Raw genomic sequence first — 16,699 nt, 5'->3', positions numbered from 1 at the left:
AGAATAGTTAAATAAAGCATTTTTCTCTAACTTAATAACCTTTTCATTGATTAATCACAAAACTTTCCATAAAATGTATATGCCTTAGTTATAGGCAAATAAAGTTCATAGCTTTTACCTGCTTTATCGTGGGAATAAATTATTTATGGAAAGCAACGTTATTAGCAACGACATTAGCAAAATTGTATTTAAATATGGCACCATAGCCTGTTAATATAAAAACATGATTTGGCTATTCTGCTCCCACCATTGTGCACAAGAAATCCGATTTGGTACATAGAATATTTCCTCATACTCAACAAAGAAAAAAAGAAACAATAGGTCCACTGGCAGACACAGCCGGAATAATGGCCGAAATGCTTTTTTTTTTTTTTGATTCAGGGTGGTCTGAAGCGCATAGGTCTATTGAAAACTGCAAATCGAAAAATTAATTAGATTACAATACTTTCTTTATCGGACAGCGATAGGACAGTAAAAAATACAACCAGGAAAGAATGTAAGGGGTGTGTGGTTTTTGTGTTCTGCGTTTTTTTGTTTTTGTTTTTTTTTTTATATAGTGTGGGTCTGGGGTCTCTTTTTTTGTTGTGCCCCCCCTTGCCGCGGACACCGGAAGACGCCGCGACTGCAATGCCGCCCTAGCCTATGCACCATGCAAGCTAGGACCAGGCCTATCCCTACCATCACGCCAGAGTCCAGGACACGCTGGCCAGCCACTGAAGAGGAAAGACGTCTTTCAGACACCAGTCGAGGATATATGGTTTTCACCATTCCGCCAACCGCTGAACCTGCACCGGAAAACGGCTAGAAGACGTCACTGCGGCGGCGAAGACGTCACACAGCAGATAAGTTATATTATATAAGCCATGAGACCACCCACGTTCTGTCATTGTCTTTTATAGTCAATATGATTAATCAATTAACGCACTCACACAATTTGCCCCTTCAGGGATTAACACTTGAATTTGAAAAGAAAATACATGCATGCTAATGAGCCAGAAAAGTCTCACAATTTTCAGCCCCCTTTTCCACACATGTATCATAATCTAAAAATACACTCGGGACACATACAGTATAGGACGAGCAAGCCCCGATGTAAATAGGGGGAAACTCAAAAAATGGTGGATTACCTATATCTTATAGTTTCGTCTGATGTTTGAGAACCATTGGGGTCTACAAGTAATAAAATTTGTGATGTTAAAAATTTTAAATTTTGCTAATTTATTCTGGATGTGTTATATTTTTTATGAATATTCAAAACGAAACCACTAATCAATTTCCAGTTTACTTTAACACGTAGTTTTGGTAGATATTTAAAAACAAAAAAAAATAACCTAAAGAGATAATTAATTTTTTTCTCAAGCAAGTTGTATAAATTAGGATTAGGGACACTAATAGAACTCAAGTTAATAATATCGAAAGCAAATTAAAAAAAAAAATTGAAGAGGTAAATGAGTGTATAGGTAAACCCATATTCATTTAATAATAGTTGCTATAATAATTTTAGTTGTTGTTATAATAATAATGAGAAGGTTACCCGTTGTTAGGAGGTGCTGTGGTGGGCTGCTTCGTCATTCCTCCACCCAGCTTGCTTCCATACCCTGTAAATAATAAAAAAAAATTTTCAATGCTTGTAACTTTAAATATAAATCAAAAGATAATTCTATTTTAAAATATATTTAACGGGAAATATAAAGAAATAAGGTATATTCATCTTATCATTTTAGCTCAAATAACGTTGGTTAATATTATTTCAGACATTTGACATATGAGAGCGAAAATATTTTAAAATACACAAACACAATTGGTATTAATTTGATTATTTCCAGGAAAATATTATTATTTTCTGTAATATTCATCATGAATGTCTCAATCAGTCCTACTACCAAAAAAAAATTATACTTTTAGGAAAGGTTATAACAGATATATAGATGGTTCCAAAAAAGTATTATTACAAAAATTAATGAATTAATAATCAATAAGACGCCACATAGCTCATTGGTGTGTTGACAATTAAGATATAGTTCATTTTTTTTTTCAAACATAGGTTCATAGGTAAATAGATTCAACTAACCGAATCAAGAAAAACCGAGGCTCCATCTGTATATAATTGTGATATGCTGGAAAGCAGGGCCTTAGGCTCACGTTACAATATGACAATTTTTAAAAATTGAAAATCTTGATGTTGTGATTTATCTTATAAGGAACAATATCATAAAAATTTTGGTTGATACGTTACGTTATTGCATATGAAGATTTTAGTTTTAAATCCACTATTAATTTTCATTTTCTAATATTTTATCAATTCTTTTCAATAAATAAATAAATAGCGGAGTATCTCAGTGACATAGGCACTCCAAGAACCCGTTTTTGAATCCGTATGTGGCAGATCATTATTAATTCTCTACTGAAGCCGTGAGCCAACCGAGTGGGTTTGGGGGGCCTCTGGGGTCCACTTAGCCTCTATAAAGTAGTTACCCTTATGGAAAATATGGCGGTTGAGTGTGATCTTGAACAAATCACCTCCTTGTACAACCGTTGTTGAAGAAGCGATAAAAAATACTGAACCCCTGACTTCGTGGGTTGTAGTAGTACATATTAATTTTCATTTTCATAAATATAATTAGTCCATGCATCATTTGACAATATATTCTCATAAATTGTCAAATTAATTTTGATTATGTAGCCACAGTAGCAGTCGATTACTAATTTTGATGTACAATAATTGATCATTTTGTATGACTTCGCTTATTCAGATAATACATCAGACAATACTTATCAGATATTGTTTAGATAATACATAATTAAGTTAAAATATAACAAAATCCAAGATTTCCAGATACACCACTTTAGCTTTGGACCAACGATATAAAAATTGTTTTTACTGAGGTATAAATAAATTTATTTTATAGTTTTAAATTTATTATACTATATTTACAGAAAGTATAAATAATTTTTAAAAAAATGAAAAGTTAAACAAAACAATCACGTCTATCACAGGCATGCTTGAGTACAATATATATAAATTACAAGCTAACCAATTAAAAAAAATATCATTGTTGTTTTATAGTATCTTTTATTTACCTAAATCTATATTTTTTTATTGTATTATGTAATTAAAAGGATTAAACTATGGTTTCAACTGAACTATGTATACTAGTTATTTATATTCTATTGGCTGAAATTCTATGAAAAATGAAATTCATTAAACAACTTATAAAAGTAATATTTAATCGTCGATGCAAAAAAAAAAAAAAAAAATAGATACGATATTACATCTAATTTTGGATGAAAATTGTTATCTCCGGGAAACGTAAATAGTTAACCCAAGAAGAACGCAGGTTGTTAACTGCGAAACCGTAAGGCACCTGTGGTTGAGGACTAGCGCAATATTAGGAGGAGGTTAAATAGCTTTTAAATTAATGGCGGGATCATGAGATGATATATTGTATAACTGCGGAACAACTATGGCCGAAACGCCCCTTCATTTGGGTATATTAGCAGTTTCTTCTCGTACGGCCCAAGGAGGTAAATGGGATGAGTTAATTAAATACATAAATACATCGTTAGGTTGGGAAATTACATTCTCATTTTGAAGTGGGGGGTAAGAAGGACGGTGTACGAGAAAACTTAGTTGATTGTTAAAAAAAATTGTAGTGGATATGGGTGATTTTCTGTAGATACATTTCCTAAAATCTCAATATTAAAAATTCATAATTTCCAGCAGCAAAAATGTATACCACTACATTAATACAGTATACATTAAAATGAGGAAGTGAAGGGTAAGTAGGGGAGCGAAAAATTGGCTTATGGAAGGAGAAGAAAAATATAAAAATAAAATAAACTTTCGAAACTTCAAACAGTTTAATATTAATTAAAGAAACACAATGCCTATATAGCTAAACTATCTACATAGAAAAAATCACTCAATGATAAAATCTAATCACATAGCCAATTAAAGAAAAAATTAAGAATTGTAAAGTCATTTTAATATTGAAGAAACTCCATATTGAATCTGTACTTGAAGTTGTATAAAAACTATGGTGCAGTGAGCGCATCACACAACTTTCCCTTATTTCCCCAAATATTTTATATGTTAGTGGGCTCAAGTTGAATTGAGCGCTATATTTTTGGTTTTTGACTAAAAAAATCTGAAGAAATCAGTTAGTGAATTGAACAAACAATCAATTAATTGTAGATCAAATATGAATTTTTGAAACTTCCTAACCAAGCGGGTACCTTTCCTTACCAAAAACGAGTTTTAAAGTTTTTATTAACTTCTTATAAAACTATTATTGTGATGAAATATAGCTTCCATAGTAGAAAAAAAAAGTAGTGGCATAGTTCTCAATTCTTCCAATTACTGACGCTGAAGTTGTAAGGTGAAAATGGACCAGATGTATTAATTACACATTTTCAGAGAGTAACCTATAATCAACAGGATAGAAACAAAAAAAAGACGAATTCAAGATAAAAAATATTTTGAACAAAAATTGACATAAATTTGTAAGTTAAACTGACAGTTGAATGTGTATATAAAAATCTTTTAAACAACAAATATCATTTTAATGTTTAAATAAATAAAATTTTTAAGATCATAAATAAACGAATATCATATTTCTTTGTTTCAGCCATAAACTTATATCAAGTGTAGTATTAAAAACAGGAAAACAATAGAGAAGAAAATACTTTTTAAAAGCAATCTGTCTTGTATACGAACATAAGAGACTCCCATAGTTACTTATGTTTTTATTTAGCTATTACTCTATTATAGGTATGAATAATAAATTAAAGCTTATATTATATCAAACTTATTTTATGAATATAAGATTTGAGATGATGATCCTAGAGCAGTGATTACTCTTGCATGAATGATTTCGAACTCTATACTAATAATGAACCCGAATAACCTTAGTAGTCTATAGTAAAAAGGAATTCAGAAAAAATTTCTTTAAAAAAAAAAGGCTTTGGTGTTTAAAAATTGTCCACAATATTCAGCGAGCATTAGAAAGGTTAAATAATACATGGAACTAAGGCTTCTGAATGAATCGTCCAGCTTTTTTTTTATTGTAGTGCAATAAGAAAGGAATGAAGGAAGAAAAACATCGAAGAGGCGTGCCAAATGCAATAAAAGGTCCAGGAACAATACTTTATACAGAACGAGGTACCATTACGCTAAAAGACATGAAGGTTTCACTGTGCGTTCACCGATCTGCAAAGTTTCACCCACCGTTACCGAAAACGACTCCTTAAAACAATGGAAATCGAATTTTTAAGGAAAATACTTTAACTAAATTAGTATAAACAAATATTTGCCAAATGGTTGATTTCCGGATAGTTTTTAAATATCAAGTCATTGGGACGAGGTCTTACTTTCTGTACCATTGCCGATTCATTCGACATACTTATAAGAAAAAAGATGATGCCGAAGCGTGTCATCAGATGATAAGCTTGAAAATAAAGTTATTTGATTATTGAAAGATACGACAGTTAAGCTAAACGAATAACGAATTGATTTTAAAAAACAAATTTATTTTGAATGTGGTAGAGAAATGATAACATAAACTAGAATAGTAACGACCTAAGCCTACTATTAACACAAGGACAGAGAGAATTAAGTCCGAGTAAAATAAATATATTCAATTTTAATTAGTTATAACATAGTTCAGTGAGTAATATACATATAATCCAAAATTATCCTATTATAACTGACAATCTATAATAAATACTATTTTAAACATCAATAGACTGGGGAGACTTATGCATTTGAATCAGTCATTCAAGGTGAACAACACAAATGCTGCTTATTATTGACCTATAATCTTTTTTTTTTTTTTTTTTTTTTTCTGACTTCCTAGAAAATTATTAAAATCAATAAATATATACAAACAGAAGGAAAAGTATATATACAGAAAATAGATATCTTGGATTGCCAGTGTGGCATTATAAGATAAGCTGCCGGGTCCGCTGAATATAAGGCGGTGTCGTCAATGATGGCATGAGTCTGCCGTGAGCGTACTAGGAATAGGGAGGAGCTATTCCGGCTGGCGTTGATGAGGTGATGACCTCAGGCTGTAGAGCCAGAAGTCCCTCCCAAGGGATCAGAGAACATCAACCAAGGGAACAGTGCTCTGCCACCTCCCAGGTCGTGGTGGAGGGGTGATTTCTCTGAACAGAGGATTGGCACAGGCTTTCAGCCCATCAAAGAACTTGATGTGCCTACGGCCTATGAATTCTGGCACGGTTGGGAGTTGGAAAATCATCATGTATATTCCACATTTAAGAGAGAGCTATGCACCTGAGAAACGGGAAGGGAGGCAATAGTCGCTATAATAATTTTTGGTGTTAATGTCCGATAGAGATTGATTGACCTACTTTGGTGTTAAGGCTGAAGGGATTACTCCACATAAACCATGCAATGGGGTAAATTGTTTTAAGGACAGATCCTTAATGAAACAAGGTTCCAAAGCAGATGTATGGGGGATAGACAGATCTAAAGACCGCATCTCCATATCTTTAGGAAGGAACACCTCACTAAAACTTAATAAAAGAGGGTACAAGGGACAAGCTCATTTTTATTGAAAGTCAGGCGGTCATCTATGCGCTGGGTAATTATCAAACCCATTCTAAATCAGTGCAAAATTAAGTTGAAGTCCTTAGTCAAGAAAGTACAGATTGAATGGGTGCTTGGGCACAAAGCCATTGCAGGCAAGTAGCTAGCCTGGCCAGAAGATCTGCACCTAATCCCATATGTGGTCCTAGTACAAGAAGTGCAACACTTCTGTGTATGGACTAGATTATCTTAAGGTGCATAACAGGAGATGTGTACAGGAGATATATACTATATACAGAAACCCTGTCGACTTAATAAACATCTCTTTAATATGATATTAACAGTCACCTATCAGCAGGCAGGGAGATGAGACCGCTTAACAGATCATATGTAGATGTGATCATTGGCTAGCGCACGATTCCTCATTTTTGGACGAGATGGTACCGTTGCTTTGCAAAACAGTTGATAAGAACACGACATCCAATTTTGCAAAGGTTCAACAGAGCAAATTACGGTATGCAATAGGCCCAGTGTGGCCGCGTTGCACACAACATCGATAGATGATGGCAAAGCAAGTTATAACTAGCCCAATTTTTAAAGAATGAAAATCGAAAATATGAAATACAGAAATATGGAAAAGTGATCTCCACAAAATGTACAAAATATCGGTAAGGTTTATCATGCTGTTCAGCTCTCCTGATATCTATTTAATGCTAATATTCTGTTTGGTAGTCTTGGAAGGATTTAAAAAAATCAATAACTACGGTTATATGTGAAGCTCAGAGAGATATGCTCTTTGTATCTGCCAGAGTAGTGAGAAGCTTCCGAAACCTTTCATAAAAACATGATATAAAAGGTGATGATAAACCTTCTCTATATAGGAAGCATTATTGAAAGAAAGAAAAAAAATTAAAAGTGACATTATTAATAAAAATATTTCCTAATAAAAAATGCCCGGAATTTTCCCTTATGATAAAATTAACTTAAAACGATCTAAAAAAAAAAAAAAAAAAAAGCTGACACTTATCACAAAAGATAGGAGGGCAATTGGTGCCTGAGAGGGGCTGTATAACGAGGGGAGGAATGATATTAAAACTTATTGGAGGGGGAAAAGATGAAGTGGCAGCTAATAAAACTGACCCTGGTCGTGAAGAAGGTACTAGATATTACCTTCTTTTTGTAACAATACCGAGCCTTCCTGGTCTTTGCAATTGGTCTTGCAAATTTGGTGCGGAAGTTTCCGAGGATCTTTTTCATTTAATTCAAGTGATAGCCTAACGAAGGTTCTAGAGGTTCATTTCATTCCGCAACTCAACAAATACTCTCAATACAGTATCATATTTAGCTAGCAGTTTTAACTTCCAAAATTGAATTTGTAGGACATTAAAGTGAATTTCTTATAGCTTGTAATAAAAAAATAAACAATTTCAATAATGTTAAATAATTCTTCAGAAATTAAAAACCTATAATCTCGATTTTAGATGGAAAATAATTCATAAACATATGCAGGACATTTGAAAAGCTATTAGCAATATTTAGGAACGTTAGAGTACACTTCAAGAGCAAAAAATATTTATATAGACAATGGTACAATTCTCTACCATTTTCTATGATTATTTGAACGATCAATTTTACAAAATTAATATTTAGTGCTTTTTTAAAGCAAGTCAAGTTTATTGTTGAATAGAAAACCATAACTAAAAAAAATATTTATGTTAAGTAGTTCTACATTTTTCATGTGTAAACTAGATAATTTAATTATAAATTTCAAGTTTTCATTTAACACAGTTCAAAAGGGTGTATTGGTTATTTGTATTGTTTTTTTTCTGGAAGAAATTACATTTGATTACTTACTTTATACCAATATCTGAATTTTTAGAGCAGTTTGTCATTTATCCAACTTCTTCAAGAAAAAAATTGATACAAATGACCAACATAACGTTTCAAACTGTAGTAACTGAAAACTTGAAAGTTAGAAACAAACTGAGATGAATATAGAAAAGAAGACATACCATTTGATTCAAGGCAGTGAAATAGCACATGCGGTATCAACTGTGATTGGCAGAACAATGAGTTAGATAGTGGACAAATGGTCCAAAACGTTTTCAGTAAGTTGAGTTAAAGTAAGTAAGTTATAAAAGATTAATATCATCTAGGAACAAATAATACAAAGTAAACTGGATAAAAGTTGCTTTAAAAATGTAGAATTTGTCTTTATTAAAACCAAGTGAATGGGGTTTTCAAGCGGCAGAACAAGTTTTATTTATAATTAAAGTTCTAAATATTTTTCTAATTTATTTTTATATGCTTCCTTCAGGACTAATTTCCAAGATTTCTTACTTTTTAGAAAACTGTCCTTGTTTAACAATCTTTAAGTATATGTTAGCTTTAGATTATAAATAAGTTTAGATTATAATTAAGTTTAGATCTGTTGGAAAATAATCTGGTTTTCAATTTTAGTTTGATATAAAATGTGATGAGAAATTCTGTTTTATCCTCTAAGCACACCAGTGATTACATACCCAAAATCATTATTAATTAAAAATAGAGTTCTTATTAATACACAATATAAAATGAAATATTTATTATTAGTTCTATTTTTTTTTTTTCGATAGCCCATAAACTTTAGAATACAGATCTTTAGCCGCATCTACATGAACAGCACGTAATAACCTGAAAATCCATCGCCTACGATAGGTGGAAGAAAGCTGCCTAGAGAGTATACTCCATCATAGCGGAAAAATAATAAATGTAGTTCAGATATTATAAAATAATATTGTGTAATAACGTAGGTTCCTAACAAGTCTTCTGGTTGAATGTTTCTATCAAATTATTTGTATGATGTGCGCCTTAAACATAATTCCAGCGGGGTTAATGGTTGGATTGATATTAGTGGATGTTATTTTAAAATTAATTTGAAAGAAAATTGACTTAAATTGAAGAAACAAAAATTTATTGAATTATTTAAAACATGGTTGTATGTAGTTGCCGCAGAAACCATTTCTAGTTAAACTGGATTACTGAATTTTGATTGATTTAGTCTATTGATATTGTAATTAAAAATGTTAATGGTAATGACGAAAATGAATGTTGAAGAAGTGAAATAAATTAGATGTGCACATAATTCCAGGCTTCTTTCTCTTCCTCCTCCGCAGCTCTCTCCTCTATAGTTTGGAAGCCACTTCCTAAATTGTCTACTCACAAATGATAAGGTTGATTTTCAATAAGAAAAAGAAAATGATTTTACAAGAGAAATGGCTCTTTCATGCACTTAGTTTCTTCTTCTCCTTGTTGGTAAGGTTTTTGGAATTGGCCATAAGTGACACTAGTATAGTGCTAATATTTTTGGGGGTTTAGACTTCGTTTTAGAAGAAACATATTAACAATTACCACACAAATGTACATAACCCAGTCAATTTAAAACATTAAATGAGTGAAAAAGAATATTTAAAATAACAAATCAATTGCTATAAAATTTAACTTAAGAACTTTATTGTTCGTACATAATTTTACCAAATTCAAATTGTACTAAATAAACGGAGTTCATTTTGGGTTTCAGCACACCAAATTTGACAGTCTCCCTGCTTCCTTCAATACAGTATTCCAGTCTATCACTCCATCCCCCCTTCCTGCGAGGTGACAGGGTAGGAAAGGTTCCAAAAACCATATTAACATCACCTCATAACTCCATCTTCTGATGCTCCCCCACCCCCTCCCTCACACTTCTTTTCGACTTCTGACTGTTTTTCTTATTATTTCACCATTACCGATCGTCTTTATTAATTAATGCTTTAATTTTATCTTATATGCGATACAACACGAGGATGTCCCTCACCTCCGGACTTAAAATAGCTCCTTTTAGAATGGATAGCTCATATATGACATTAAACATAACAGGTAACCTTAAAATACCAAAGGTAGTAAAAGGTAAGACACAACACGAATTACTTTTCTTTTTCACAGTAATGCACTTACTAATTTACTTTTTTTTATATCTGTTTTAGAGGGTTAAAAAAAAAACATAAACATCAATCAAAATTATAAAATAAATATTTAAATGTTTCTTTTATTAGACATAAGTAATTTTTTTAATGAGTGCATAAATTAAATTAACATATACAAATTATAAAAGAGATAGTGAGTTATGACTTAGAAAAAGTTATTTTGAGATTTCAACACTGAATGAGTAATTACCTGTACTAAATTTTTATTTTATTCTTTATGCCGGCAAAGTCCAATAAATATTACATTAAGTTGAATACTGTAATTGGTTGACATTAAAAGCATCGTTTTAATGGAGTGTGAGTCCTCATTACAAAATCAACCCAATTCTTACCCACATCATAATGGAGCCACCGAAAATATTAGTCTTATTACCACAATAACTCCTAATAAGATAATGATGGGGATTCAGTTTAAACAGAAGACAACCCTGGCAGATTTGGAAGGTGCAGCAGCATTCTCTTCTAATGTAATGAACTGCTGCAGGGTGAACTTGGAGACAAAAAGCAGCAATTCGGTGAGCCGTAGCGCCAACGGGGACAAAAGCGATCTTAAGAAATGAGCCATGGATCATGCATCAAACACTATCCGCCGTTCCAATACAAAGCCCCAGCCTCCAGGATCCAGCCAACTCCTATTGTAGCCTTCCCATTCAACACCGTATAATTTTCCAGATGTCTCATCAGCCCCCTCTTGTAAAATGGCTCTATTTCCGCCAGGATGGTAATGGTTGTTGCTGCATAAAAGCTGAGATCGAAAAGGAATTCATAGAGATTATAAATGTATAGTTGTATTTGAAAGAAATCATTCCATAGAAATCTTGAATTAGACAAGTAATTAACTGATGTACCATAATTTTTATATTATAGGTCTTTTACTTATTTATATTATAAAAATTCATTTTCAATTCAAACTATTACCAATAATTGTAATAATAAAGATGAAGTTTTGACACTTAAAACATATATAATTGGTACTTTGTAAAAGGTATTGAACTTTTCCATAGGATAGGCCTCCTAAGCAACCACTTAGATAGGTGATCTCTAAGCCTCCACAATTACTAAGTAGTTTCCTCTTCCCAAATATAGCCTACAGGAGCCTATTCACCTCAGGTATTGGGAGTTGATTCTACACCTGTCATCTATTAAGACCCGATTAATGAGTATTAAAAGTAATAGTTCTTTCTCTTTGAATTGTAACGATTCTCTGAAACAATTATAAGAATTTTAAAGTCAATTTTAACGAATTCGTAAACCACGGAATGCCATGAAGTATTTCCCGCCTAATAATTTTATAATTTACAAAGTAATATTTTAAGATGATGAAACAGATTTTTAATCTTTTAATTTTAAGATTTTTCTTTTTGCTGAACTGCTCTTAGTTTTGTAGTAATTTGCCGAGAAAGTCAAGTGTCAAATTGGATGCAAATATATAAATTTATAATTTTATTTGAGAATTCATTTAGCTGAACGTATTCACTTGAGTCTCGGAAAAGAAAAATATAATGCCTTTTAATACCTAGGTAAGTGAGATGTTTCTTGGTTTGTATTGTCTGGCTGCTTCTATCGGATTCAATAAGCTCTTGAAATATTGCCGCCACCTTTCTTGCACTTCTTCATCTAGCATTAGTATGTTGCCATATGATCGACTTTGATTAGGTTGGTTCTCCTGCCCGGTGTAGCTAACGCTATCCACTATATTGTAGAACTTGAGGGGCTTATTTCTATTTCTTGAGTTTTCAATCATCTTTTATAAAACTTTCATTGTGTATTCTAACAGCCAAAGTTTATTTTACAATTGGTTGAAGTCACAAGTTAGTAATAACCATTTTCCCCCCAGCTAAATGCCTGTACCTTTATTGACCCCCTATCTTGACCATCTTCCTACAATTAATTACATAGGTTAACTGATAATCTAATAATTAATGTTTACAAATATATACATATTGCAATTATTCCTATAAAATTGGTTATCTGAACAAAAAAAAAATTGTGAAAATGTCAACGACGCTGATAAAGTGATGATCCTGTACTGTTATTTTTAGAGAGGATTCAGTATACGTATACGAAGATAATGGTTTTTGGTGTTATCGGTATTGAACCCAACGGTTCATGGACCTTTATATGATCAAATTAGAAGTTTACATATTGATTTGAGACAGGATCCTAGCTACCACGATCGAACTCTTCTCAAAACAAGGATCCTCTAAGACAGCACTTACTTGGAGCCCACTCAACCCCCAGAGCCTATTGTCACAGCGCCCCCTGGCGGCCACGGGGGCAAGGATAATGATTACTGTAGAGCCCGAAAAGTTTCTGATAGCCCTCGGTAAATATGGAGGGCGGCGGCGGAGCGTGGCCGAACAAAGGCACGACAAGGCAGCACTTTTCTTTGAGGGCTCTTTCAGGCTAATTCACAGCCGAACTCTTTATCTCTTTGTAAGGGGAATAGTCCTACTCTCTCTCAGTAAAAACCATGCGTCCACAGAAACAGCTCCTCCATTTCAACTACAACTTTTCCTTTAAGTGTCTGGAAAGATGAGTGTTTTAAGGACTATTAGGTAGGCACGATTGTGGCAATGAAATGATGAATGACTAAAAATAAGGTTCATTTGTTAAATAACTTTTTTAATCTCTCTATTATGTAAGAAAGTATCTTCGTGCAATATTTTATTTTACATAATAAGTGGAATAATAAAATAGGTCGGAAAAAATTTAGTTTAACTGGTACAGAACGCATTTTGCGAAAAAAAGGGACAAATGAAAAAGCTAAACTGCATCAAATCATATAGACTTTAACCGGCGTTAATATGTCATACCCAGTCTTTATAATAATACAAACCCATTGGATTATATATATGTATCCATTACTAAACTTTAGTGCTTATCCATTAATACATTTTTTAAAAATTAAAAATGAGAGTTTGTTCGCCTTTTGGGGGACAGGGGATACCTCCTCTTTCTAGAAATATTAAATTATAAGTTATTAAAAATCATCATCTTTGCATTTTCACCTTTTATTTTCATGTTTGGGTGTAGTATAATATGGCACAGTTAAGTGACATTCAAACATGGCAGGAAGGAAGGTACAGGTGGCAACCATTTATCCCAAACACTTATGGGTTCTGAATAATCATACATATATAGAACATCAAATATAAAATAAAAATTCACATACTTATTATTAAAAAAAAAAAGGTACTTGTCAAGATTATTAGACACAGCTGCTCGACTTCATCTGGTTGACAATAATGTTAATTATAAAACACCTAGAAATAATTATGTGGGGTTTAAAAAATATTCACATTTATAGACTACATTAAGAATTTTATTCTATCGGTGCTTTTCATGTTCAATATTATTACTTCACTAGAGTTTTTTAGACTAAAGATAATGAAGAAAGATTGGAGAAGATGGTCGGGGGTGCGGTCAGCAAAGAAACAACATAAATAAACAAAAAACTTATTTATTTATGCCGACGTTTCGACCTGAGTTTCAGATCTTCATCAGGGCTATAGAAAAAGATATAACAACAACATTTAGAGAAACATAAAATTGAAAAGAAATAGTTTACAAAACAAGTTTGGAATTATACAAAATATTGAATTGAATCATAAATAATAAAAAAATGGTAATTGATAATTGAACAATACAAAAAATAATTGGTTGATACTCATGGAATTAGAAGGTAGTTGATTGAAACCTGTGAAAGATGAAATATAATATTATGTGGGTGAGAAGATATGTACTACATGTGATATGAAGCAGTGTCTAAAAAAACTAAAAAAAAAAAAAAAAACTAATATTGAATCTATAAATTGAACAACATGACAGAAAATGAAATATAGTGCGTGAGTGACTTATATCTTAACTCTGTAATTCAGATATAAGTCACTATTTATTATTCAATTCAATATTTTGTATAATTCCAAACTTGTTTTGTATACTATTTCTTTTAAATTTTATATTTCTCTAAATCTTGTTGTTATCTCTTTTGTTCTATAGCCCTGATGAAGACCTGAAACTTCGGCATAAATAAATTTTTTTTTGTTTATTTATGTTGTTTCTTTGCTGACCGCATCCCCCCTCCCACCATCTTCCCCAATCAGTAATCTACGGTGAACTATCTACACCTCATAATGAAGAAAGGTTTGTACAACACCCAAAAGCTGTAAAACTAATTAATATTGTTATTTACCTAACTAGAACTGAATCTTCATAATGATCCTTAGATCATTAAAATTCCTAGGTTGTAATTGTCCCAATGCACCTTTAACTCCCAGTAACAGAAAGCAAAATTTATTAAAACGTTATTTAATAAAATCATGCATTGATTCTGATTGTAGCTTGCGATGTAATTGACTGTTTCTTATAAGCCAAGGGGCATCTATTGCGATCTTTAGGACCTTGTTTTGGGATTTTTGTTTTCGTACTGGGATGTTGCACTCAAGTATTCACAAGCGTGTATTCCTTAATATTGTTTTATTAATCGGAATGATTGTTTCTTGTTTTAATCTACATTTTCTACTGACGAGAGAACAGCCTCGTGTTGATTTGTGTTGATGTCGATGGGGTGATCCGCAGGAAGGATTTCATTGTAACTTTACACAATTGAGAATCAGTTCAAATGGGTCATATAGTATAAGACTCTTCACAATGGACTAAAATATTTAATAACGGAACCTTTAAAATAGTTAATAGTAAAAAAAATGCTTAAAATATGATTTTCGAACCAAAAATCAAACTTTACACACTTCAGATAATGAAATTAATATAAATTAAAAAAAAAAAACTTTTTAAAAAGGTTGTGGGAAGGTATAAAATGGGTTGCTAAGCGTGTGGTTGGGATTTGGAATGGGGCCCACGTAAAATAAAGAAGATGGGGCTAAAGGAGAACGGAATGGAGACCACGTACTCACTGTTATCCTACGGCTCCTCCTTTTCCAAATCTCCTTTCTCTGTCTTCCCTTCCCATCCCATTTACACAACGCAGATCATAGTCTTAACGAGATTACCTATGTAACTATATGCTCAGTACTTACATTAAAGCAATACTAATATTATCGAACTTGCATTCTGTAAAATAATTTGCATGTACAAATAAAAAAGGATTATATTCTTATAAAATTTAATAAAATATAATTAATAAAAAATTAATTTCAACTTGAACTATCATCAATAATTAAGATAGTCTAAAATTTATTGTACATTAACCATTCTCTAATCGTGACAGTCTCTCTTTAACGTAGGCATGAAACGGGATTTAACTGATGAAAAAGTTGGAGACTTAACCTACTCATCTATCTTGGCCATGCATAAAAAATCACATGCGAGTATATCTACAACTCGTTGATTTGTGTTATAAATGTTGTTTATAAAAAAATTAAATACATAAAAATGTTCGTAAACCTAAAACGCACAATTTTAGAGTATCATTTAAAAATATCATACCTACCTGAAATTAAAATAATTCATCAAACAACGTTTACTGACAACAAATAAAAAAACAAACATAAAAAAAGAAGATATAGCAACTGAATTATGACAGCATATGATGTAGAGTGATCAGAACTTAATTTGCATGTCATTCTGCATCACCTGAAAGTGGACCATTTCAAATTAGCCATCATCAAAACATGGGATGTTGATGAAAAATAACTTTAAAAAGTGCACTGTTCGAAGAGAATAGCCTGAAGTTTATGTATTTCAGTAGACATAGTTGTTTAGTATCTGGGAATCGGTAGTCTTAGGCGGGCTGTGAGCAGAGCATTTGTAGACCGGTGTGTTGAAGCTTACCTTAGCAACCTCAAGAGTCCAGCGGCGCTGGTTCGATTCCAGCGTGGGTCTGTTGACTTGGGAATGATAGTCTCACTGAATGAAAACTCGACTCTGCATACTACATATGTGCAGAATACGCGTAATTAACATACCTAAAAAGGATAATGCAAAACTAAAAAAAAAAAATATAACAAAAAATGTCTTTGAAGAGTAATTTTAAATCCCAATGTTAAGTCACGTAATATTAAATTGATTATAATGGCACTTAAATATAATAAAAACTAACTATAGGGTGTTTTTTTAAGCTAGATAGAACTTTAAATTGTAAAAAGTAACACAAAAAATTAAATTGTAATCAAAATTTTTTTTT

At 32.0% G+C, this 16,699-nt stretch overlaps 1 protein-coding gene across 5 annotated transcripts in view; it reads right to left on the bottom strand.

The window, feature by feature from the left end:
* LOC106686360 (uncharacterized) overlaps positions 1-16,699 on the bottom strand; it is a 553,455-nt gene that overhangs the window by 331,365 nt on the left and 205,391 nt on the right. For all 5 annotated transcript variants that reach the window (XM_067053697.1, XM_067053696.1, XM_067053694.1 and 2 more), the window contains one exon: positions 1,535-1,598. In XM_067053697.1, the coding sequence (XP_066909798.1) occupies positions 1,535-1,572 (38 nt within the window). In that variant the 5' untranslated portion in view covers positions 1,573-1,598. The remainder of the gene's footprint in view (positions 1-1,534; positions 1,599-16,699) is intronic.

Source organism: Halyomorpha halys, unplaced genomic scaffold (assembly GCF_000696795.3).
Source record: "Halyomorpha halys isolate HHAL.00 unplaced genomic scaffold, Hhal_1.1 Scaffold35.1, whole genome shotgun sequence".
In the NCBI taxonomy this organism is placed as follows: domain Eukaryota; kingdom Metazoa; phylum Arthropoda; class Insecta; order Hemiptera; family Pentatomidae; genus Halyomorpha; species Halyomorpha halys.
This window is presented reverse-complemented; position numbering and strand designations above follow the sequence as displayed.